Genomic DNA, 25,505 nt, shown 5'->3' with positions numbered 1-25,505 from the left:
TAGACATCCTCTGTCAAGCCACCGTTAAGAAATGCATTCTTCACGTCCATCTGCTGCAATTTCCAGCCTCTAGCAGTAGCCAAAGCAATCACAATGCGTATGGTTGCCATCTTGGAAACAAGGCTAAATGTTTCCTCATAATCAAGTCCATACTGTTGGGCATACCCCTTAGAAACCAGCCTGGCTTTGTACCTTTTAGCATTGCCATCTGATTTGCATTTGATCATGTAGACCCATTTGCAACCAATGGTCTTTTTCCCTTCAGGCAGTGGCACAAGATCCCATGTCTTATTTTCAGCCAAGGCATTCATTTCTTCATCCATAGCTGCACACCAGTTCTTATCTTTCACTGCTTCAGCATAAGTACCTAGTTCTTTGATCTCCATCACTTTTGTCATGTAAGCATAATGCTTTGCAGAGCAACTACTGTACGTCAACTTGTCAACAGGATATCTGACTCTCTGCGATCGTCTAGGCTGTGGTGCACTGCTCGATTCCCCTCTCTCATGAGGCAAAATGTACCTGCTCTACCTCGTACCAGGCATATAGACAATCAGAATACCAAGTTTCACTGTCTAAAGTGTCAGCAGACTCATATTCAAAAGTCATTCTACCAGGTGTCATCATACTAGATGCATCCTCAGTAGCTTTCTCTTTTTCCCCTCACTGACATACTGGTGTCAAGGACGGTGAGCTCCTCAATCTCCCTGTCCATGGGGATACTGTCTGACCACTAGGACTTGTCATAGCAGTGCTCTGCTGCGAATCAACTATAGATACATGAGTGGAAGGCATATCTGATGGCACTGCAGTCGGTGATACATAGCAAGAGCCCATCTCATCAAAGATAACATCCTTGCTCACCAAAGTCTCCCTGGTAGAGAGATCATAACATTTGTATACCTTCTTCTCCTGCGAATATCTAATAAAAACACACTTATGCGCTTTTGGATCCAGCTTCTTCCTTTTCTCATCTGGAATGCGCACATAAGCAAGACAACCAAAGACTTTCATGTGACTTACATCAGGCTTATAGCCATACAGCTTCTCAAACGGTGTCATCTCATGAATACATGCAATGGAAGTCCGATTCAAGATATACATAGTTGTCATAACAACCTCAACCCAATAATAGAGCGGCATCTTCTTCTCATTCATCATGGCTCCATCAAGACCCTGTTCTTTCTTTCAACTACCCCATTCTGCTGAGGAGTGTAGCTCCAGGTAAGCTGCCTGCGTACGCCATTTTCAACCAGAAAATTATCAAACTCATTTGACACATACTTCCCACCGCTATCTAATCTCAAGCAAGAGATATAGCACTCAAATTCCTTTTCAACCTGCTTTTTAAACTGCTGAGAAACAGCAAACACTTCATCCTTTGTCGTCAGAATGTAAACCCAAGTATAGCGACTGTAATCATCAATAAATGTCACATAATACTTTGAGCCTCCCATAGATGCATTATGGGCTGGCCCCCAAACATCGGAGTGCACTAACTGCAACGGACGTGTACTCTGCCTTACATGCCTGACAAATGGCAACCTCGACTGCTTACCAAACTCGCAAGCATCGCATACATGACCAATATCTAAGTATTGGAACTTGGGTAAACCTGTAACAAGCTGTTTTTTCTGCACAGTTTGCAACCTTTGCAAATTCACATGCCCCACTCTCTTGTGCCAAATTTCCAAATCTCTGATAGTGCCAGAACCATGGGCAAACATAGCTGAATTCAGCTCTAGCAAAGTAATAGTCTGCCATTCCTATGACCGCGAGCTATTAACTTGCATCCATTGCCAAACTCTTCAATAAAGCAACCATGCTTATTGAATCTAACCTACAAGTTTTGCTCCGCGGACAAACAGCAAGTTCTTCGTAATTGATGGAACATGCAGTACATCATGCAAATTTTTCTTTCTGCCATTATGAACCACGAGAGGCACTTTGCCTTTATGCTCAATGCTATGCTGCGTGTCATCACCTGTACATACATGGCCATGTTTTTCAGCCATGTCAGTGAACCAATACCGTGAGGAGTTATGTAGTTCGATGCCCCCTAAATCAATATACCAAACTGCATCATCAATGGATTTTTCAGCAACCTTGTCTTTTACATACTGCATGGCAAACAATCTATCACCAGAAGTATCATCTGCCTGACTAGACGTAGCAAAATGTTCATGCTGTTTGCCCTTCAAATTGCCCTGCTTCTTCCAACAGTCCCTGGCAACATGCCCATATTTCCCGCAGTAATGACAATCCTTATCCTTATTCGGATTGTCAAATGGACGCTGCTGCTGCCAAGAGCCTCTGTCTCTAGGACTATATCTCCCCCTACCTCTAAAGTTTCCACCACCTCTTGCATTTGATACTTGATGGTTGTTACTTCTACAAGATGCATTTTGCTGGCCTCCTCTGCCAGACCCATACCATCTACCACGGCTGCCACAGCCGCGTTGATTGCAATAAAAAATTGCATCCTTGTTTTTAGAACTGCTTGACCCCATAGCCAAGCCAAGTTTAACCTCCTCATGGATAAGCAATGCAACTAGCTCATTGAAATCAGGCATTTCAGCCCGCACAGACACAGAAGTGTCAAAAGACTTATACTCAGACCCCAAGCACGCAACCATGTCTTCATCTTCAACCTGTGAACCAACAGATGCCAGCTGATCTGCAATGGTCTTGATCTCTGTGACATAATCCTATATGGATCTGCTCTTTCTCTTCATGTTGAACTTTTGCTTCAACTACATCTTTCTGGCACTTCTGGTTGTGCCATAGTACTTAACCAGGATGTCCCAAGCATCCTTAGGAGAGCTGCAATTCATTATCTACATTACCAAGGCATCTGATATACATAGAGACAACCATTGTAAGACCCTGCAAGCTCTTTCTATCCAAGCTCGATGTAGTCATCTCTAATCAGTTGTAGGTCGATCCAGGAGCTCAAGTTCAGCTTCGAATCCAATCACCAACTCCCAATATCCTTTACCTATCAAGAAGTTTTCCATTCTGAACTTCCAGATGGCATAGTTATGGTTGTCCAACTTCTCTCCCACAATCTGGGTAATATTGTCTATCCTTTCTGCATTTGCCATGTTGTAGACTGTGTCTGGCTACCTGCAAACCAATTCTTCTTAACAGTTCAGTTTCAGCCTGCAACTGTTTATAACAGTTTTCAGCACTGTATGTGCTCAAACATTCAGTTATTCCAGCCTGAAAACAGTGGTACCTATACCTCCTGACACTTGGCAATCACCTAGGTATTGCAGCCTGCATATACGGACTGCATTCAATGCATAACCAGCATGTGTTTATGCGAACTGTTCATCTACAGACAAGCAGTCTGTAAGCTGAAACTAACAGTAACCAGCAAACTTCTCTTCCAGCCAAACATGGAGTGTACGTGCCCCAAAAACACTTACAGCAGTTCAGAATTTTATCTTTTTTATATGGAGTTCCAAACATGTCAGTCTGACACTGAGTACATCATGTACTGCAAGTACAAGAGCAGGGTACACTTGCTGCAGATTTCAGCCAGGCAAAACAAGCCAAAGACAATGAATTTCAGTCCACCAAACTCTTCAAAATGTCACAGACATATGCCACCATACATGGGAATCAATACATGAACCTGACAGCTTCTAGGATTGTCCCGTCTTCAAGACACAGTAGCAAACAAGGCATTTACTGTTCATTCGCTGTTTATTGACATTCAAAACCATGTCAAGCCACTTGCTTTAGCTCCAAACATTTGCATTCAACTCCCTTCTCAGTGCTCAAAAGCATTTGACAGGCAAAAACCAAGTCATCAAGTACCTAGAACTAACCAAAGTCATCTAATTCTCTTCAAGATCAAGTAATAGACCATGTAGTGCTTGCTGTCCACAGATCTTGACAGTTTTTCCAGCCCACCAGATGCTTCAAATCTGAGTATTTTGCACCAAACTTCAGTTCATAAGCATGGCATCCAGTACATATGCCTTCATAAACATGTCTATGCTCCAACAGACCCTTTTGAGCATGCTAGGGAGCTTCAAGCTCTTACCCAATGTCAAGTACTTGCTGAATAGTCACTGTTTACAGCAATGAACGCTCTGTTTCAGACATGTACAGTAGTACATCTGCTCATATCTCACCTCCTAGGCAAGCATTAAGATGTGGAGTCTTCAAAGCACCTTGTAGAGTAGGTCTTCAAGTTGTTTAGTGCCTTGTTGATGCCTATGAGCATGATTTCCAGCCAAACAGGCAGTTCCCAGATCTAGCGCAAACACGCAGGCTGCAGGGATGCTTTCAGCAGCAGCAATCAATGTAAATGATACCAATGACACACTCCAATGTGTCCAATGAGATCCTCAAAATGCTCCAACCAAGCCCAGGCAACCTCTTCTTCAAGCAAGAAAGGTGAATGTCAACACCTACCTAGATAGAGACAAATGACAGGCAATGGCAGTCAGCCCATTCACTCTACGAACCCTGGCACTTCATTCTTCAGGTCCTCTTCCCGCATGCACTCCACCAGTGAGCCCATTCATGGGAGCTCTAATACCATGTTCAAAGTCAGAGACAGAGACAGAGAGTTGGAGTAACCATGTAGAGCAGTGTGCTCTCTCTCTCACTTTCATTATCCATTCTCACACATAACTAAAGTGAATAGTACAACCTAAGGTCTCAAGGACCATTCACATCAAAGACAGCTAAGTCCTAAAACACGGACTTATTCAATGTCCGCATAGTGTGGTACAGCTGGACATCCTAAGGGTCGGGTACAATCATAACTGAAGACAGACAGATGAGCTTGAAGTCTAACAGTTCACGATTATTAAACTAGGCTCGTTTGTTTTATCTACGTTGAAGGTGGGAGCATGCATTCTAGACACTCGGGTGGCAAATCATAACCATAGTGTATCTTTGGGGAGATCAAACCGATGGAGGAGGGTGGCCATCTTGTCAAGAGAGTGTATTATGAAGATCTTCAATTCCATGCATATTAATTTGCGTAGCTGAACGAATTGTAGCACAAATGTCAGATCGCATTTTTTCCATGGTGCTTGTGTGTACTACTAGAGGCCATGTTTCACTCATAGAGAGAAGCAACAGATCATTGATTATTAGGGTTGTGACTACGACGTGATATTCACTGTGTTGATATGTGTACTGTTGGGGAACTCTTAATGTGAGTTCAAAGACGATGTATATGAGCGTGTCTTGTGGAAGATGGTGATGCAATAAGTCAAAATTGAAGAGCTCTCTTCCTCATGTTATTGACTAATGCAGTGATCAAAAAATGATTGAAATTATAGATGGAGGAGGTCGGCCTACAAAACAATTGTCGTGACCTATGCGCAAAGGCTAATCCCAGTGAGCTAAGAATATTTGGAAGAATTGGTTTTGATTGCCAAGTTTTTAAGGAAAGAGTGGTCAAGCTTACCAATATTAATAGCGCCATCTCTCCTTTGTTTGCAATCAAGGTTCTCATGTAATTTGAGATCTTATGATCAAGGCTTTGTAATTAAAAGTCAAGTCAAAAGTTAGTTTAAAGTATACATACCTATAGATATTAAGATAATGTGTGGATATATTGTTGTTTTTTTTAAGAAAGCAAAGTTTGAGTCAGAGAATGAGGTGATACCAATCCACATGCCGAGAACAGTTACTTCCCATGCTTAAGTATTAGCTTGTTGATTTTCTGGCTTTTCAACACTTCTAAAGTTGTGAGAATCTTCATGAATCTCTATGGGGCTCTTGATGTCGTCAAGAGTTATTAATTTGTTCTTTGGATGGTTAGGTGGTGTTATTGGGATTGTTAGAGTCGATTTATCTTGTCTTTCAAAGTTTTGAGGCATCTTACAATTTTGTACAGACCAGAATTTGGGTTATCAGAGTCTAACATCAAGCCATAAACTTATACCGGCAGTGCTCCTTTTCTCTTGTATCTTCAGGTTGTCTGACAAGGTTATCCTCGAACACCACTCATGATACATCTTTTTTAGTGCCCCCATTAAGAAGCGCCGACAACGGTTTGGTGTTATTTCTTGGCAATTTTATTGATCAAAGGATGGTGACCTTCCATGGGAGATTGGATGAAGATGTTAATGCTTGCGTTGAGTATGTTGAGCAATGTATGCACATGTTTCATATTGTGGATGATGAAGATATGGTGGATTTTGCTTTGCAAGGATTTGAAGACTATGCCTTGGAAGTTATCAGTTGTGTACCGAATGATATTATTAGCAGTTGGGAGAGCCTCTCATTGTTTAAACAAAGTTTCTTCTTTATTCGTCCTACAAGTTTTCACATGAGTAATCATACATAGAAAGTTTCAAGGATTGTATCAACTTCAACTTAATGGCATTAGAGAGATGGGATGCTATCATAGTTACCAAGAATAGGACCGCCCCGAAACGAGAACGCCCAAAGTTAGGAAACGGAAAACAGAGGAAATGGCACACACACACATAGACTACTGAATCACCCCTAAATTGAGCCAAAGATCTGAAATGCCCCAAATTTTAGAGCAATTTCAAAACCCTAATGCCCTAGATTTGGGGGGCAATTCAAGCCTCAATTGTAAACACTTCAAATTTGGGATAATCAAGAAAGTCAAGATAATTGGGGCGACTTGGGGCAATCATCCAATTTGTGACATTGGGGGCGATTTGGAACAATTAATAGGGGGACATTTCGGGTCCCAAATTGCTTCATATTTTATTTGTCCATAATGCCCCAACTTTGGTACAATTTACACAAATTTCTTAACATTTAAATAAAATTGAAAGTTGAGGGCATGGTTTACACACCTTGGAATTTAGAAAAGTTGAAATTGATTATTGATGATGCGCCCAAGTCACGTGTAAACCTCCCACTTCGCATGAGCTCGTGACAACCCACAAGGCTTGGCAATGAGATGAGAGGAAGCAAGTGCGCACGAGAGAGTCTAGAGAGAGAGAGAGAGAGAGAGTCCGAGCAATGAGAGAGAGAGGTGGGCAGTCTACAAGCGACAGTCGACCTATAGCACGGTACACCTTCAACTAGACACATGGACAAACAACAGACAAGGCAACCGATGACAAGTGGAAGATCAATGCAAGCGAGAGATTGGGGCAAACACCCAATGGCAGGGAAAAGGTATGCTTTAACTTTTTATTTAAAAATATATATACCACGCTGGAACGGCCATTCCAAACAAGGAACAACCAAGATGGGCTGGAACGGGGCAAGGAACGGGCTAGATTTTAAGTGGTAACATTTGTATTTTTAGGCTTTGTGAATTTCATACTTATTGTAATTAATGCTTGATCAGGTTATTCACCATCCTTTCCAAGAAGGAAGATGAGTTTCACCCACTGTCCCAAAGCTCTAAAGGATAACTTCCTCTTCTTGCCCTTGCTGCCCTTCCTTAAAGGGTTCAAAAATCAAGTGAATTAAGGACCCTTTGTCAATTGAGTAAAATATTAGTCGTCCTCCTCAATCAATCTATGAACTAATCATCATATTCTTCACTTTCTAGCTAATCATCAACATCAAGAGGCCTTGAAGGATCCACATTATGGTCTACACCAACATTTTATGTTTGTTGCCCACGCCTTGTCCAATATCAAAGGAATGCTTTGGCTCAAGATGATTGACCATGACTCTCTCTCTCTCTCTCTCTCTCTCTCTCTCTCTCTCTCTCTCTCTCTCTCTCTCTCTCTCTCTCTCTCCTACATATCCCCAATTTTTCCAATCACTTTTATATGTGAGTGGCTTGAGATTTCTTCAATATGGCCCAACATTTATCATTTGAGGCTTTCTTTTCAAACTTAGAGAATACTTGGCTTTGAATTCGTATCTGCAAGTCCTTCACCTCCTACTTTCACCATGTTTCGAGCTACCTGAATTCACTCCACATCTATGGTGCTTCTAAGGACATCTTCTCAGCAAGACCTACAGTAGGCTAGGAGGTCCAACTAGTCGAGCAATTTACTTATTATGTTCTCAATTGCTCGAATGAGCAACCATACTACGCATAAAGGCGACATTCTCCTGAATCTACTTTCCTCATTCACATTGAAGTCAAACATTATCGGGGTTTTAATGTGTATCTTTCCTAGTACCTTTACACAATTTCTTCTTTATCTCAATTTCCTTGTTCTTCTTGAGGTAGGATCTATATCAACTCTTGACCCTTGGATTCATCCAAATGGCCATTCCCTGCTCGGGAGGAAGGTAGACTTCTCCTATGGCATAGCTATGCCGGACCAATGCCTCTAGCAGGTTTGCCTATGTGAGTTATTGGCATATATTCTCTAGGTATATGCCTTGGCATAGGATGAGGATGCCCTATGCTAAAGTAGCAAGATGATGCTCATCACATATCCTTGAGTTAGAGAGAGATGATAGCAAGAGGGTGAGGCTAGGGCATGTTAATGCCTACCATACATCTACATGATGTGGTGGACCTTGAGGGAGGCCTTCTGCAAGCATTGACCTAGTCTAATAATTTTGATTTTCACATGGAGGGAAACTACAATGGTTTGGCTAAAGGTAGAGAATCCATGCCACATGGTCATGTTGTGCTTTTTGTGTGGTTATTTATCATAGACATAGAGCTATTTCCACTTTTGGTAATCAATGTTTGAATATAATTGACTTTAACTTCAAGAGTATTCTTCAAGCATCACTTATCATAGTTCTATATACTATGATGGCACAACTTACAAGTTTTTAACAAACCTTCTAATGAGATATCAAACATGGTGGGGGTTTCTCGAGACTTTTATATCTACCAACATTGTATATAATGTTGTATTAATCAGCAATGATTTGAAAGTGTGTGTTCCTAGTGTACATTTCATGGGTGTTGGGCTCAGTAGAGCTTGTTATTGGGCAGTTTATGGACATTTGAATGACTCATTTAGGGCTAGTTCATTTGTCTTGCATCTCATCCTATAGCCTACATATACTCCACTCCTCCACTTGTTGTATTTGATCACATCTACTTTGAGAGAGAGGTTGGAGGTCTACTAGACACCACATACCATTATTCATGTGGTTTATACAATAATCTCATGTACCACGTATGGATTTCATTGCTTGTTTATTCATTCATTGAGTTCTTGAATTCTCTCTTTCCCAGTTCATCCCTCTCAATGTTCAACAATTGTGATTGTTCTACTTCTATTGGTCATTCTAACATGAAGAGAGAGTGAAACATAGTCCTCGAGATAGTGGTAGGTCGAAGAGTCATACCATCACATGTGTGGTTCATATGATAGTCTCATGTACTATGAATGTACAAATTCTATGGCCCATTCGTCTATTCATTGAGTTTGAGCGATCTCTTTCACCATTCGTCTTTCTCAATGTTCAACAATCGTGATTCTTCTGCTTCGGTTGCTCATTCTCACATACCAAGGGAGTGAAACGTAGTCATAAGGAGAGGGGGATGTTGAAAAAGACTATAGACCCTTTACCCGTGATAGTTTTAGATAGGATCTTTTAGCTCTTAGCTTCTAGTTTACTATTTCTTTTCTAGACAGTTGTATCACACTACAAATGCATGTAACTAATGGTCTCGTTGTCCTGTTGGCCTGCTGCAGACGTCAATGCATCTCTCTCTCTCTCTCTCTCTCTCTCTCTCTCTCTCTCTCTCTCTCTCTCTCTCTCTCTCTCTCTCTCTCTCTCTCTCTCTCTCTCTCTCTCTCTCACACACACATCTGCTACAAAATCAAATACATGTTACTACTTTAAACAAGCAGAAATCTCACCGCTGGGCGATAATGCTTTGGTTTGGTCATCTTCTTGACTGTTGAAACACCGACGGACCCTGTCTAATGACCAAAAGAAAGAACGGGCCTTAAGTTCCGGCGTCTGTATGCGAGGAAGCAACAAGACAAACACGAGCTGGAAGCAGCACCGGGAAGAGCTTGATGGTGGTGTGCGACGAACGCCCACTGCCAAAACCCACCCACAATGGCAAAGCCGAGTCGCCCACGCACACTCTAAATCTTAACATGGACAAATACGGGAGCGACACACGTCCCCTATTAAAACCCTAGGCCTGAAACCAGCTACCTACTGCGATATATTTGCCATTTTTATAACAATATTCTTTGAATTGTTTAGGATTTTAAACTTTCTTCTTTAAATTTTGAAGGTTCTTTTTAAAGGTCTTGAAATTCACTTTACATTAAACCTCCAATTTTTTGTGAACACTAATCCACTACTATTTACAAACAAGCTTTTTTTAAATCTAAGAAAATGAATCATGATATGTTAATTTGAAAATGTATATGGTTGAGCAGGCATCGTTGCAAAACTTTAAACTCTAGAGAGTAGCTTATAGGAGACTTTACACACTTGCACCTTTCTACTCGATACTTTGAGCTTCACTACAATCTCAGTTCTACATCGAGCCACGATCATATTGGCATCTAATTTGTCCCCTTTGCTCTTGAAGCTCTCTTCTTATTCCACGAAGTATTATTGCAAACAGTTTCCCTTGCAATCTTCCAAAGCTTAACAATTTCCTTATCCATATTTGCCTAGTCTCCAAAGAGGGTTATATTCATCTTTAAGTTGATATTAAAGCCAACTTTCTTGAACCAATCCTTAACTTCCCTCCAACCTCTCCTAGCTTCAGCATAGTTCCAAAAAAGGTGCAGTATCATTTCCATCTCATGCTAGCAAAGCACACAAAAGGACGAGGCATTAGCTGGCATCTTCAACATGTCCTTGGTTGGGAGTTTCTTCATTTACTATTCTCCAAAGCAAGAAGTTTAGTTAAATACTTGGAGTCTCTCTTCTTCCCCTTATGCATGTGCATGGGCTGAAACGTCTTTGCTAGGCTGCACAAAGTCCTCTTTTTTCTTCATTTTACATGCTAGTTTATGTTTATACTTATCTAACCCAAGTTGATGGCAACCACTCCTCTAATTTTTGGCTCATGGTCTCATTTAAGAGCATTTTCTCATTTTGGGATGAATTGAACTTGGTCTCTACTTCCTTTATTATCAATTCTTTTTTATCTCGATTCTAGAGATCAATCTAGCGATTTTTTATCATGGGAATTGCTGAATCAAGTCGAGTATTGGTTGGGTGACCTCCATCCCTAAAGGCACCTAAGAAGAACCAAATAACTTGTAGGAGAGTGTCATCTCCTTTCCTAATTAGAGTTAGAGTCTACTTTAGACCCATCAACACTTGCATCCATGAATGATTGGGTTTTTTTAAACCTAAATCTTCAAAGGGATGGCTAAGATCTTGTCCACATCCACGTTAGGCCAAGCAATTCCCTATTTTTCAATGTTGCTAACTTAAGAGTTGCTTTAGTAATGGCTTGTCCTCCTCTAACCTCAACAATTGTTTGAACACTATCCACTTTGCCTTAATCTCCGATTGCTCTAGACCTAATCCTCCATTAGCTTTGGAGGAAGTAATCAAGCCCCAACTTATTGAGTGCCACCTTCTCACTTCCCCATGTTGCCATATGAAATTTTTCATCAACCCAATAGCTTTTGTTAGATGGTGTAGTTGCTCCTACAAGCTTCCAATTTCTCACATAGCCTTTGTGCTCTCTATTTAGCAATAATGCTTAATCCAAATGGTACATCAAGGTTTCTAAATACCTACCAAATCTTGATCATCTTAAATCCCATGTTCATCACCAAAATCAAGCTCTTCACATGAAGGCCTATGAATAGGATTCGTGAATTAGCTAGCTAGAGTTTGTCACCACCTTCCCCTCCACCTTTCAATATATCGAGTAAGGTAAAGTAACACATTGCCCTCTAGGTTTGTTGACCTCTCATTACTTTATATAATCTTTGTGTGAGTGGTGAAGGTTTCTCTTTTAGTATAGATGTCTCCACCCCATAATGTTAATCTTCTTATCGTCTTAAACCCTTCAAGGTAGATACTCATACTTGTTTTTTATTTACAAAATGGAGTCACACATTCCCAAAGTGCAAAAAGGAATCATCTCTTAATCCAAGTCTTTTAATTAAAACTATCATTGAGAAGGCTGTCCATGCACACTTATACGTGATTCCTTAGCATGCTTTTTGGGTGTTGTTATTGAGCATGTTATCAGCATAATATTATCAAGCATATTCTTAATACACCCAAAAATTTCAATACAAGCTAAATGAATTATGCAATTAACATACATTTCGTTATTGAATCAAAATGTTATTGTGACATTTCCATAAAAATCTAGGTGATAAAGCTAGAAGGAGTTATTTTCATGCATAAAATTCTTGGTTGCATTATATTGAGTTGTGGAATGACCCATAATATATAGAAGGATATATGTGTAGACAATGAAGCATGTAGATAGACATGGTAGAAATATTATACATAAGGATACACGAGAGAGAGAGAGAGAGAGTATCCCCTTAGGGTTTACAATCCTCAATGTGTGTGTGTGTGTGTGTAGAAAGACACGTGCAAATAGGGATATGTAAAGTAGGACATTACACATGTTTAAGATACCCATGTGCATGTGTGCATGCAAACCGAGTTTTTAAGTGAACATTTATACATACATACTTAGCTAAATTGTATCGAGTTGTGGCACATCATACACATTGGGATGCATGTTTAGAGCTCTCTCTCTCTCTCTCTCTCTCTCTCTCTCTCTCTCTCTCTCTATATATATATATATATATATATATATATATATATATATATATATAAAATTATGTCATCTCAGTTGATGATCCTTATCTTCTTGATCTATTACTTCTTCAACCCATCTTGCTGATATAGTACAGAATGGTTTTTAGAGCTATGTCTTTAGCCATACCTAGAGTTTTAAAAGGTGTGAATAGTGATAAGGATAAGGGCCAAACTATTATAATGAAAGATGATAAAACAACCAAAACGTTTTTGTTGGAATGTATTAATTGGTCTGAGATTCAACTTCCTACTGAATGGCAATTAGATATTTCCTCCATTCAAAAGAAAGAGCTTATGCCTCCAAAGCAGATTTCTGTAAGAAATATCAAGGGTAAAACTTTGATGCTTCTTGTTTGGAGATGTTGACTATGTCAAAGAACAAAACACTGTTGCTACTTCTTTGGTCCAGCCTACTCTAAGAGTTTCCCCTTCACAACGGGCTAACTCCTTAAAGTTCTCGACACATCAATGTTCACATTCTCAAAACACAAATGTTGCGTGCTCATTGTAAAAAATTGATTGAAAAGGTTGTTGTGCATATAGTAAATGCTGTCATAGAATTTGACCATGAAGGACATGTCTATAAAGTTGCTCCTTATCTTCGTCCTCAGGATTATTTAAATTGGTCTACAAAGCTACAAACTACCAATTAGACACATCTTGCATTAACTGGCTTAATGGAAAGAATTGATAAGCTTGTGTTAATCTATGAAACGTTGCAATATATATCACAAAAGGTTGAAAGGAAATTGGATACTATACATCCCTCTCCTATTTACACCACTCCTAGTACTATTTCAACTACCCTATCAGCTACTAGTGCTGCTTCTTTCATGACCCCTCCTGATATTACTTGGGATGCGTTCTCCAAAAAACATCTCAAAAAAGGATGGAATCCTCTCTTCAGTTCCTCATAATCTAGTTCTCTGAATGCACATAATGTACTTCCTATAAACAAAGGTAAAGCCCCTATGTAAGAAAATAATGATGTAGATGTAGAGACTCTACTACCACAGATCCAATAGATCTATATATCTCTCTTGGCTTTCGACCAATATCAAGTTGTCCCTACCCATTCTGTTGAAAGAGGTCCTTCAACTTCTCGAAGGCCTATACTTTCTGACTGTATTGGATATGCTTATGGGGTACCTCTCTCTAATCAGTTTATAAAACCAGCTAACCAGGCATTGCATGAATTTCTAGATCAAATGTATTCTACTAATTGCTATGATTATGAAGCTGAAGCAGAGCTGCAGTAACTCCTTCTTCAAGCCCAACAACAGAAGGAAGATGCTCTACTTAGAGCAATGCCCCTTAAGGTGGATCTCAAAAGAGCTGACATGGATTATGTTAGCCGCTATATTAACAACAAAATGGATTCAACAATTATGGGTGAGTTCGTGGAATTCACAACTACACAAAGCTTGCATGCATGGTTCTATATAGATGCCAATGCATACAATCATCGCATCTACACTATCTCCTTCTCGGATGAAGACGGTGATAGTATCATAGACGATGATGTGGTAGATGATTCCTTCCAATCCATCAATCCCCATTGAGGAAATCATCATGAAGCCCTTAATGCTCATACTTCCTCCTCCAAATCTTCCAAAGACTCAGGTAAAAAGCCTAAGAAACTCGGTGTTTCAGAGAAAGTTGGAAACTTTCCTATTTGGTCAATAGATGGTAAGACACCTGAGGAAATTAAGCTTTTGATCTACATGATGTATGCACATGTAGGACAAAAGTTATTGGATAAGCCCAATGCTAACCGTGTGGATGTGCTTGATGCCATGACACATGGATTTGTTGGTGGTCTAAGACAATGGTGGATGTCTATATATCCCTAGATAAAACTGGCCATTGCTCAACAACTAGATCCAGTTAGTCTATTCTTTGAGTTATTGCTTGGTGAACTCATTGGAAACAAGTTAGATGAAGTTATAGAGGCCTATGAGGCTTTCTTCAAAGCAAAATTATGTGGCCCAAGGCAATATAAGGATTAGCTTATTTACATGTGTGATTTATTGTATGAAGGCATGGGTGCACATGATGCCTCTATGAAAGAACATCTTGTGTGTTCTTTCTCGGAGCCTGTCCCTTTCTTTTGCAAACAAAAGATGTAACAAGAGAAAAGAGACTTCAATGATAGTGTAGATCAAATTATCCACACCATTGAGCAAACTATCAAGGAAGTGTGCCACCAATCGAAACTCATTACTCTTCAACAAAAATTCCCCTCAGAGGTATGCAAACATAGTAAGAAATTCTATAAATATTTTGGTTGTGATGATAAATGCAGCGATTCCCCATGGAACAACTCTTCTTGGAAATCCTCTTCAGGAGCTCCCTACATATGTCATCACATATATTCTAGATCACATCAACATCACCGTCAGAATAGATATTTTCATCAGTCCAAATTTGAGTCAAATGATCAAGGCCAATATAACAAGTATAAAAGGTCTCCGTCTCACAAAAACAAAAAGGTTTTGAAATGCTATCTATGTGGAAGCAAAATTCACTTGGCCAACAAATGTCTACAAAAGGACAAAGACAATACCAAAGCAACCAAAAAGGATGATAAACCCAAAGTGGCCAATTTGCACCATTATTTGTCAAACTCTTCTACTTCTTCCAGTTCTTCCTCAAGCTACTCTGAGGATTCCTATGATTCTGTTACTAATACTGAATCTTCTTATGATGACATTGGATCTACCCTATCTGATGATTCTAGTAGTGCTTCATGTTATGAATGGCATAACTATGTTTCCTCTGATGATGATTTGACTTCAGATGATGAAGAGGAAACTACTCCAACAAGCCCTGGTCATTCGGATGAATCTATCTCACAAATGCAGACAATTAATGCTCATCATATGTCATCCTTTTCCTCCAAAGGAAAATAAAATTTATTTTCTATTCCTTCCACATCTAAAGCCCATAAATCTAAAAGACATGAGCACCGCAAATATTCTTCGTCTGATAATGAAGACAAAACACTTAGTGCTTCTTCCTCTTCAGAAATGGAAACTTCTTCTTCGAAAAACAAGAAGAAACAAAATGAAAAATTATAAGCTGAACTATTCTCCACCAATCCATATGACTTCCCAAGACATGGGACTCTTAGCAGAGATACTCTCAAGAAGGCTAATCTATTCATTCCTCACACAAATCAGAAAAGATACATAACCCCATCACTGAACTTACAAAGACCACTACTTCTACTTCTGGTGAAATCACTGAAATGGTGAATGTGTTTCAAGCAATGCAAATACAACTCCAATCTTTGTGTAAAAGTTTGAAAAAGTCAGTCAGAACACATAAACATATTGCTCAAGTCACAATTGAGGTTTTGAGAGAACTCACAACTTATTCTCCTACAGAAGTAAATCCCATCAACCCTATCCGGGTGACTTCTTCTAAACATTCTGTGCATGCTTATATTTTGAACCAACTTGAAGGCGGTGGACCTATCCCTACTATAAGTGTTAGACTCTCATCTGGTAAATTTCAAATTTACCTTGATGCGCTCATTGATACTGGTTCGAGCTTGACTCTCGCTCCCTATGAATTGTTTGATTCATCTCTCATCCAAGAGAGTAGCCCTATCATTGTGGAACTATCAAACAAAGTATATATATATATATATACACACACACACACACACACACACACACACAGAGATATATATATATATATAATATATATATATATCTCTGTGTGTGTGTGTGTGTGTGTGTGTACATGCAACATGTGCACTATGTTAAAGACCCACTCACGAGTTTGTGCATACTCCTTTTAATTACTTGCTTCATTAATATCATGAGGTGCTACATAAGAAATTGGAAAAGGTGATGAACAAATTTCTTTTGATTTAATGAAAAATATACAGCATTGCATTAAAGGTTAGATGCATGTATTTCCACCCCCCTTGTGTTGTGCATTAATCACTGTGTGTGTATCTTTGTGTGTTGAATAAAATGATTGTTTATTTAATTTATCTTCTTTTATTTAGAAAAAGGTTTCTTCCACCTTTTATGCACACTCTTTTAAACAAACTTGTGTGCAACACATACACTAGGTGTGACCATGTGAGCATAAGATTCACCTTCTCGCATACTCAACCATCCAACATATTGGGGGGAAGGATTGGTGGGAGTGGCAAGATAGGATCACGATTTCATTGCACCACTACCACATGGTTGCATAGGAGTACACATGCATCACCTTAGTACACGTGATTCACAAATTGACACATGCACAACACACACAACTCCCTTGTATGCACACACACCTTGTAAGCACCATTACCACACATGAGTGCATAGGAGTACACATGCATCACCTTTGTACACATAATTCAAAAATTGACACATGCATAACACACACAACCTTAGAGCATTAATCCTTGAGGATGATGAAGGACAAGTCTAGGAGAACATCACCAATTCTAACTTCGACATGAAAGGAAATAACAACTCTGGCCCAAAGTTTCCCCTACCAACAAAATTTTCTAAATCTAAAACCAAACTCCTAGTCCATTTGCAGCAAAGAAAGCACTTAAAGCGTGCTAACCACAATGATGAGTCTAAAACTCCTGATTAGAAGAAACCAAGCGAGCTTCCCTTGTATTTCACAAGGTTCAAGAAAAGTGATCCAATAGTTGTATTGCTTAAGGGAAGTGCAAAGGCATATTCAATGAAACCCATTGAGGGACTAGCAAAAGTCAAAGAGGTGAATATTACGGAACCTACGGAACCCCTTAAGCCTATGTACATGATGCCAGGAGGCATATTCCACGGTGGATTCCGTGAGGTTTTACGGTGGATTCCGTAAACTTAGATGACCGGGGCTCATACACAAAGAGGATTCTTTGTGCGAGAAGTTGATGGGGACGCCTGTCCTTTTCGGGCGTTTCATTAATTTAGTGTGTACATGGGTGATTCCATAGCGGGTGATTCCGCAAAATGCATATTAAATTAATAAACGTTTATGAGTTTAGAGTGCGCACTCGTAATAAATTAAGGTTAGGATTTATTTCTAACCAGTTGATTTATTTATGTAGCTGAAGACTGCTAGGTATTCACTTTTGTCGGTTTAATTGTATTATTTTACTAACGATTGTGAATGCTTCAGTTGATGTGTAGAGATAGCAGCAGTGGCGGAGGAAAGCATTGGAGTCTAGCGGGTTTTCGACTCTTGGATTAGATTTTGATAGGCGCCACGCCTATATTTTGTTATGTCTATTGAGACATCGATTATTTATTATTATTTTGTATGTGCTTATGCGCCCGAATATGTTATTTCTATTTGGACATTGAGATTGGGCGTGCCAGACTCTATGGGCACCGTCCATTAGCTTTATTTTCCTATTTTTGTAGAAAGCAAACTCAAAAGCTAAAAAGCTTGTCATATTTTTGTAATTGGGCTATTATTGAGCATGAAGATTGGAAATATACATAAAATACATGCTTTGTGAAGCGCTCACACAAGACATGGGGGAGATTGAACCCAATTTGTCTCTTGCCTCTTGTCGTGCATGCTTTTACATGGTTTTTTGTGCAAAAAGGTAGAGTACTTTGTTCTTGGGGACCTTCCGGGATTCACCACGTGAGCTATCTGCGTCCGATCTGCGCACCAGTGGTATCAGAGCGGAGCAGAGATCAAGAGCTTCCAATCGCTACCAATCTCGGGCGAAGGCGGAGCTCCAGGAACAAACGGCCTCTACAGTCAATCTCGTCGCGAACCGTCGATACAGGCAGACTTTTGGCGATCAAGAACCCCTGTTTCCACTGTCAGATCGCGAAGGACCAAGCTCTGCAGGCGGAGGACCACGCAAACATCTCCTTCATCAAGTCGTTGAAAACCAGAGATAAGCTCCATTGTTTTTATCATTATTTCTTTCAATTAAGCTTAAGACAAAGCTTAACAAGCTTATCAAGCTTCAAAATTCAACGTCGAGCTCAAGAAGGACCCTCCGAATTTCACGCGCGGCCAAAAAACGCCCCTCCCCCCCCCCCCACGAAAATCAGGCGACAGTCGGATTAAGCTCTCTAAGCTTAATCCTTAAGTCAAAGCTTAAATCACTAAGCTTTCCTCAAGTTGAACAAAGCTCTGCAAGTTACACAGGTCAAATAAGTCGGCAAACTCCGGGTCTCGCACTTCTGAAGTCAAGTTCCGCAAGTCGACAGTAATCAAGTTCTGCAAGTTCTGCAAGTCGGCCTAAGTCTAGCAAGTCAACAACTCTGCAAGTCTGCTAAGTCTGCAACTCTGCAAGTCAGACTAAATCAGAACTGACTAGTGCTTAAAACTCCTAGAAGACTTGTTCGTATGCAAAAACTCTGAACTGGAAAGTTGTTCGCAGCAAGCTGTTCTACCTATCTGCAAGTTCGTTGAAGTACTTTCAGCAAACGGAGACAGAAATATTGCAGAATTTCTGAAAATTGAAGAAGAAATACCCAAAAATATATAGCCTTGTAACCCCAAATTTGAGCTACGCTCATCCCGCTAACTGATTTTGAGTGAGAAAGGTTTGTTGAGTTTTACAGGATGACTACCCCACATATGGATGATCCTATGGCTGAAGACGATCTACCCGAGCCTACCATGGAACAAAAGCTGGATCTTATCATGCTACAATTGGAAGAAGAGCAAAGAGCTAGGCAAGCCTTGCAAGCGCAATTGACAAAGCTACAAAGAGCGTCCACTGATAAAGAAGAACCTCAAGCTGAAGATTTGATTCGCCGTACCATCGACGCCACTCTTGAAGCACAAACCATTCGCAAGGAATCCAAGATAAGTAAACGAAGTTTCAAGTTTCGCACTTTCAATGGCATAAGAGAAGGAAAGACTGTTTTATCATTCATTAGCCAGTTTGATGACTATTTTCATGAGGAAACTTATCCCGAAAAAGATAAAATCAAGTGTGTTACTAATCATCTGATAGACAGAGCATCACTTTGGTGGACTGTAGTCCGCAAGAGCATAGAATGTCCTGCTACATGGGAAGATTTCAAGAAGAAGTTCATGCAAAATTTCCTTCCACCGCAATTTCATGAGAAGGCTATCAAACAATGGGATTTACTTCAACAACGAGATCGTGAGCCTATTCCACAGTATACAGAGCGTTTTTGGAATGCACTTCTACAATTACGCATGCTTGAAGACGTACCAGAGACGACACATAAGCGGAAGTATATGTCTGGACTTCTTGGACATTACTACGCTGAAGTGAACATGTTCAAGCCTGCTACCCTTGAAGACGCCATCTCCTTAGCTCACGACACTGAAGATAAGTTACGCGGAAGAGATCGACGACCACAGCCATTCCAAGCCAACGGTAATTATGGATCTAAACAATTCAATTCCAATTTCAGAAGGTTTAATCCAGGTCGTTTCTCATCACCATCTTTCCGCAAGAATTGGCCTAAACCACCTGCATTACCATCCACTGTCAATTCAAATTCTAAGCCTATTCCACAAGCAAATCCAAATATACTCAGACTCCCAGCCATTGCAAATAATGTGACCAAAGCCAAGCCCATCGTATGCTACAAGTGTCACCAGCCAGGGCATCTCGCAGCAAATTGTCATTCAAAGAAGCCACCAGCACATATCAACTATCTTGGAGCTATGGACGAAGAAGAGCATGAGGATATGCCAGATTTCACTGAAGAAGAAGATGATATTACTACTACTTTCGACACTTTACCAGGTATGCCTACTTCACATTCATTGTTGACTATGAAATGTATGGTGCATGGAAAAGAAAGAACTACATTGCATGATGACGGTAGTACCCATGACTTTATTTCAGCAAAATTGGTAAAGGAATTAAAATTGCATACTGTACCTACGCATTACCGCATAAAAGCTGCATTTTTAGGCACTAGGTACAATGGCACACAAGAAGTTCAAGATTTAGAAATTCAAATTGGTCCATATATTGAAAAAAGAAATTTCTTAGTTGTCTCATTACAGTCAAGCGACATTATTCTAGGAATGCCATGGAGACACCAACATAATCCAAATATAGATTATTCTACGCACACAATGAATATTAATTTTCAAGGAAAATCTATTACATTATTTGGTATGCATGCATCTCATATTTTTCCACTGCTTTCGCATACTCAAGCAAAACGTGCACTACGCAAGAATACTAAATCATATCTCATTTGGGTGAATGAATTGCATGCAAAGGAAAATCATATGCACCCTAGGCATAAGGAATTTCTCGCATATTTTAAGGACTATTTTGCAGAAGACCTACCACCAGGTTTACCACCATCACGTCCAGAAGACCATAAGATTGACCTAATACCTGGCACACAACCACCTTGCAAAGTACCATATAGGCACAATCAAATAGATAAAAAAGAAATCCAGAATCAAGTTGAAGAATTACTAAATAGAGGCTTAATTCGACCTAGCAGTTCTCCATTCGGTGCACCTGTGCTCTTAGTCAAGAAAAAGAATAATACTTATCGGATGTGTATTGACTACCGAGCATTAAACAAGATCACTGTAAAGAATAGGTATCCTATACCTAGAGTTGATAACCTTATGGACAAACTGCAAGGATCTTCTATATTTAGTAAAATTGACCTTAAGTCTGGATATCATCAGGTGAGGCTAGATAGATCCGACATATTTAAGACTGCATTCAGAACACAGTTTGGCCATTACGAATTCTTAGTCATGCCATTCGGATTAACTAATGCACCTGCTACTTTCAGTAGAATGATGAACCGTATTTTTCTGAAATATCAATATTGTGTGATTGTTTTCTTTGATGATATTTTAGTGTTCAGTCAAAGTGAAAAAGAGCATTATGAGCATTTATCATTAGTTTTTCAATTACTGAAAGAAAATCAATTGTTTGTAAATCCTGAAAAGAGTGAATTCTTTAAGACAGAAATAGAATATCTAGGTCATATTGTATCAAAAGAAGGAATAAAAGTTGATCCTAAGAAAATTGACGCAATATTGCATTGGCCTGTTCCTAAAAATGTACATGAAATACGCTCATTCCTTGGTCTTGCTAGTTTCTATAGGAAGTTTGTACGTAATTTCTCATTACTTGCTTTACCATTAACAAAACTTCTTAAGAAAGGAATTGTTTATCAATGGACTGAAAATCAGCAGAAATCCTTTGACTTACTCAAACGTGCATTAACCAATGCCCCTGTTCTACAATTGCTTGACTTTAATAGACCATTCTTTCTAGTTGTGACCGATGCTAGCAGATCAGGAATAGGAGCCGTATTAATGCAAGACAACCATCCAATAGCATATTCTAGTTCTAAGCTGAAACCCTCTGAGCTCAAATATTCCACTTATGACAAGGAACTATTAGCAGTTGTACAAGCATTAAAACAATGGAAGCATTATTTAATGGGTTCCAGAATTCATGATAAAGACTGACCAGCAAAGCATTAGACATTTACTTAGCCAACCCCAAATTTCTGACCGTCATATCAAATGGGCTTCATTCATTCAAAGTTTCCATCCTATCATTCAATACCAACCTGGAAAAGAAAATGTAGTTGCCGATGCATTGAGTAGAAGACCTGCAATTCATAACATTTCCATCATATCTTTTGATTCTTTGATTGCTATGAAAGACAGATATCACCAGGATATTACTTTTCATTCTGATTGGCAAAAATTAGTTCAAAATAATTTCATTACTGTTGATTCATTGTCATATAATGATGGATTTATGTTCTTTGAAAAGAGACTGTGTGTTACTATTCCATTCCGATCTTTTGTTTTGAATGAAATTCATTGTCCCCCATATCAAGGCCATAGAGGTATCATATCTACATTACGCATGTTAACTGAAGATTTTTATTGGTCGCATATGGATGCAGATGTATCTAATTTCGTTTCTAAATGTTTGATTTGTCAAAGAATAAAGAGACATCATGGTAAACAGTATGGATTATTAATGCCTTTGTCTATTCCATCTAAACCTTGGGAACATATATCTATGGATTTCATTACTGGTTTACCAAATACTAAATCTAACCATGACATGATTTGGACAATTGTAGATAGATTTAGTAAGCAAGCATATTTCATTGCATGTAAGAAAACTTTAATAGCATCACAAGCAGCACAGTTATTTTTGAAAACTATTTTTACTAACCATGGATTGCCGAAAGTGATTATTTCAGATCGTGATTCTAGATTTTGTAATAATTTTTGGATTACACTGTTTGCAAATCTAGGCACAAAGATTGATTTCTCATCTGCATTTCATCCAGAAACAAATGGACAAACAGAAGCCACAAACAGCACTATTTTAGATCTTTTACGTGCATACACTATCTCTAAACCTCAGACATGGGATACTCATTTACATCTATTACAGTTTGCTTACAATAATAAACCGCACACATCTACAAAGAAAGCACCTTTTGAAGTTATTTATGGATATAGATTATCTACACCTGTTGCATCTTTGTCTAATAGAATTCAGAGTGCTGATGATATTGCTGTTATGCATAATAGTATTTTTGATGAGGTAAAGGATATGATTGCTAAAGCCCAACAATCATATACCAAACAAGCCAACAAGAAAAGACAAGCCATGAATTTCAAAGTTGATGATTATGTTTGGCTTAGAATAGAAAAGCGTAGACTGCAAAGTGTAGATAGACATCCAGTTGTCAAATTAGCTCCTAGATTCTATGGACCATTTAAAATCATTCATAAGATTAATGACAATGCATTCAAGTTAGAACTGCCATCTCATTGGAAAATTCATAATACATTTCATATTAGTTTATTGAGACCATTTAGAGGCCGATTACCTATCCACCCTGTCTATGAAAACCCACCTTTACTAGAAGAAGAGACTGAAATACTTGAACCAGAAGCCATCATAGACACTGACTACATGACCACTAGAACTGGCCGAAGGTATTCTAGATATCTAGTCAAATTTAAGAACCATCCTGTAGAGGAAGCACAATGGATGCACGCTAGAGACTTAAATGCTTTCCCCACTCTGTTAGCTCCACATTGAGCTAATAGCAATTGAGGTCAATTGCTATCCCACCCCGGGGGTATGATGCCAGGAGGCATATTCCACGGTGGATTCCGTGAGGTTTTACGGTGGATTCCGTAAACTTAGATGACCGGGGCTCATACACAAAGAGGATTCTTTGTGCGAGAAGTTGATGGGGACGCCTGTCCTTTTCGGGCGTTTCATTAATTTAGTGTGTATATGGGTGATTCCATAGCGGGTGATTCCGCAAAATGCATATTAAATTAATAAACGTTTATGAGTTTAGAGTGCGCACTCGTAATAAATTAAGGTTAGGATTTATTTCTAACCAGTTGATTTATTTATGTAGCTGAAGACTGCTAGGTATTCACTTTTGTCGGTTTAATTGTATTATTTTACTAACGATTGTGAATGCTTCAGTTGATGTGTAGAGATAGCAGCAGTGGCGGAGGAAAGCATTGGAGTCTAGCGGGTTTTCGACTCTTGGATTAGATTTTGATAGGCGCCATGCCTATATTTTGTTATGTCTATTGAGACATCGATTATTTATTATTATTTTGTATGTGCTTATGCGCCCGGATATGTTATTTCTATTTGGACATTGAGATTGGGCGTGCCAGACTCTATGGGCACCGTCCATTAGCTTTATTTTCCTATTTTTGTAGAAAGCAAACTCAAAAGCTAAAAAGCTTGTCATATTTTTGTAATTGGGCTATTATTGAGCATGAAGATTGGAAATATACATAAAATACATGCTTTGTGAAGCGCTCACACAAGGCATGGGGGAGATTGAACCCAATTTGTCTCTTGCCTCTTGTCGTGCATGCTTTTACATGGTTTTTTGTGCAAAAAGGTAGAGTACTTTGTTCTTGGGGACCTTCCGGGATTCACCACGTGAGCTATCTGCGTCCGATCTGCGCACCAGTACATTATTGAGGACTGTAGTGAAGATGATGAAGCATGACTTATGGACTTGCTAGAGGAATATGGACACATGTTCGCTTGGAACAAATCTAACCATAAATTTGTACCACTCCAAGTCCTAATGCATACAAGTCCTCTTAAGCTAGATGCCAAGCTTGTCAAGTAGAGACCCTACCCTATGAATCCTCAAAATGCCCACCATGTTAGGGAAGAAATCAAGAAATTACAAATAGTAGTTTTCATTTACAAAATTGAGCATGTTAACTGGGTGTCATGGATCATAGTGGTGCTAATAAAGAATGGAAAAAATCCATGTACACATCAATTAGAAGAAACTAAATGTCACAACCAATAGACATCACTATCCTCTACCATAGATTGATCATATGATTGAGCAAGTTACAAGAAAAGAAGCTTATAGTTTTTTTTAATGGATTTATCAGGTACAAGTCTATTTGGATGATAGACCAAAAGCTATCTTTGCTATTGAATGGGGGGTGTTTGCATACATTGTCATGCCCTTTGGGTTGACTAATACCCTAGTAACCTTCCAATGGCTCATGTGCACCATCTTTAAATACATGTTGTGAAAGTGGTTTGAGGTGTTCGTCAATGACCTGTGTGTCCATTCTAGTTGGGAGGAACACCTTAAGAAACTCCAACTTGTCTTTGAGAGATCTCACTTGAGTGCCCTAAAGTGTCAATTTTGAAGAAAACATGGCATCATCTTGGGCTAAATGCTGTGATGAAAAATGAATCCAACTAATATAGCTAAGATGAAAGACATCATGAATCTCATTCACTCACCAATCCGAAGGGGATGCAATGCTTCCTTGGCCATGCTAGGTATTATAGTCACTTTGTGCTCAACTATGTTGCTATTGAACGACCG

The 25,505-nt window shown here is 39.3% G+C and overlaps 1 protein-coding gene across 1 annotated transcript in view; it reads right to left on the bottom strand.

The window, feature by feature from the left end:
• The window catches only part of LOC148010778 (pescadillo-like protein), a 73,742-nt gene extending 63,723 nt beyond the window's left edge, over positions 1 to 10,019 (bottom strand). The window contains exon 1 of the mRNA XM_087671321.1: positions 9,756 to 10,019. Within this exon, the coding sequence (XP_087527447.1) occupies positions 9,756 to 9,785 (30 nt within the window). The 5' untranslated portion in view covers positions 9,786 to 10,019. The remainder of the gene's footprint in view (positions 1 to 9,755) is intronic.
• Positions 10,020 to 25,505: the final 15,486 nt, after the last annotated feature.

This window comes from Lygodium microphyllum, chromosome 29 (genome assembly GCF_053477565.2).
Source record: "Lygodium microphyllum isolate KBCC chromosome 29, Lygodium_microphyllum_v1.1.10, whole genome shotgun sequence".
Taxonomy (NCBI): domain Eukaryota; kingdom Viridiplantae; phylum Streptophyta; class Polypodiopsida; order Schizaeales; family Lygodiaceae; genus Lygodium; species Lygodium microphyllum.
Note: the sequence above shows the minus strand (reverse complement) of the source record. Positions and strands in the feature narration are given on the sequence as shown.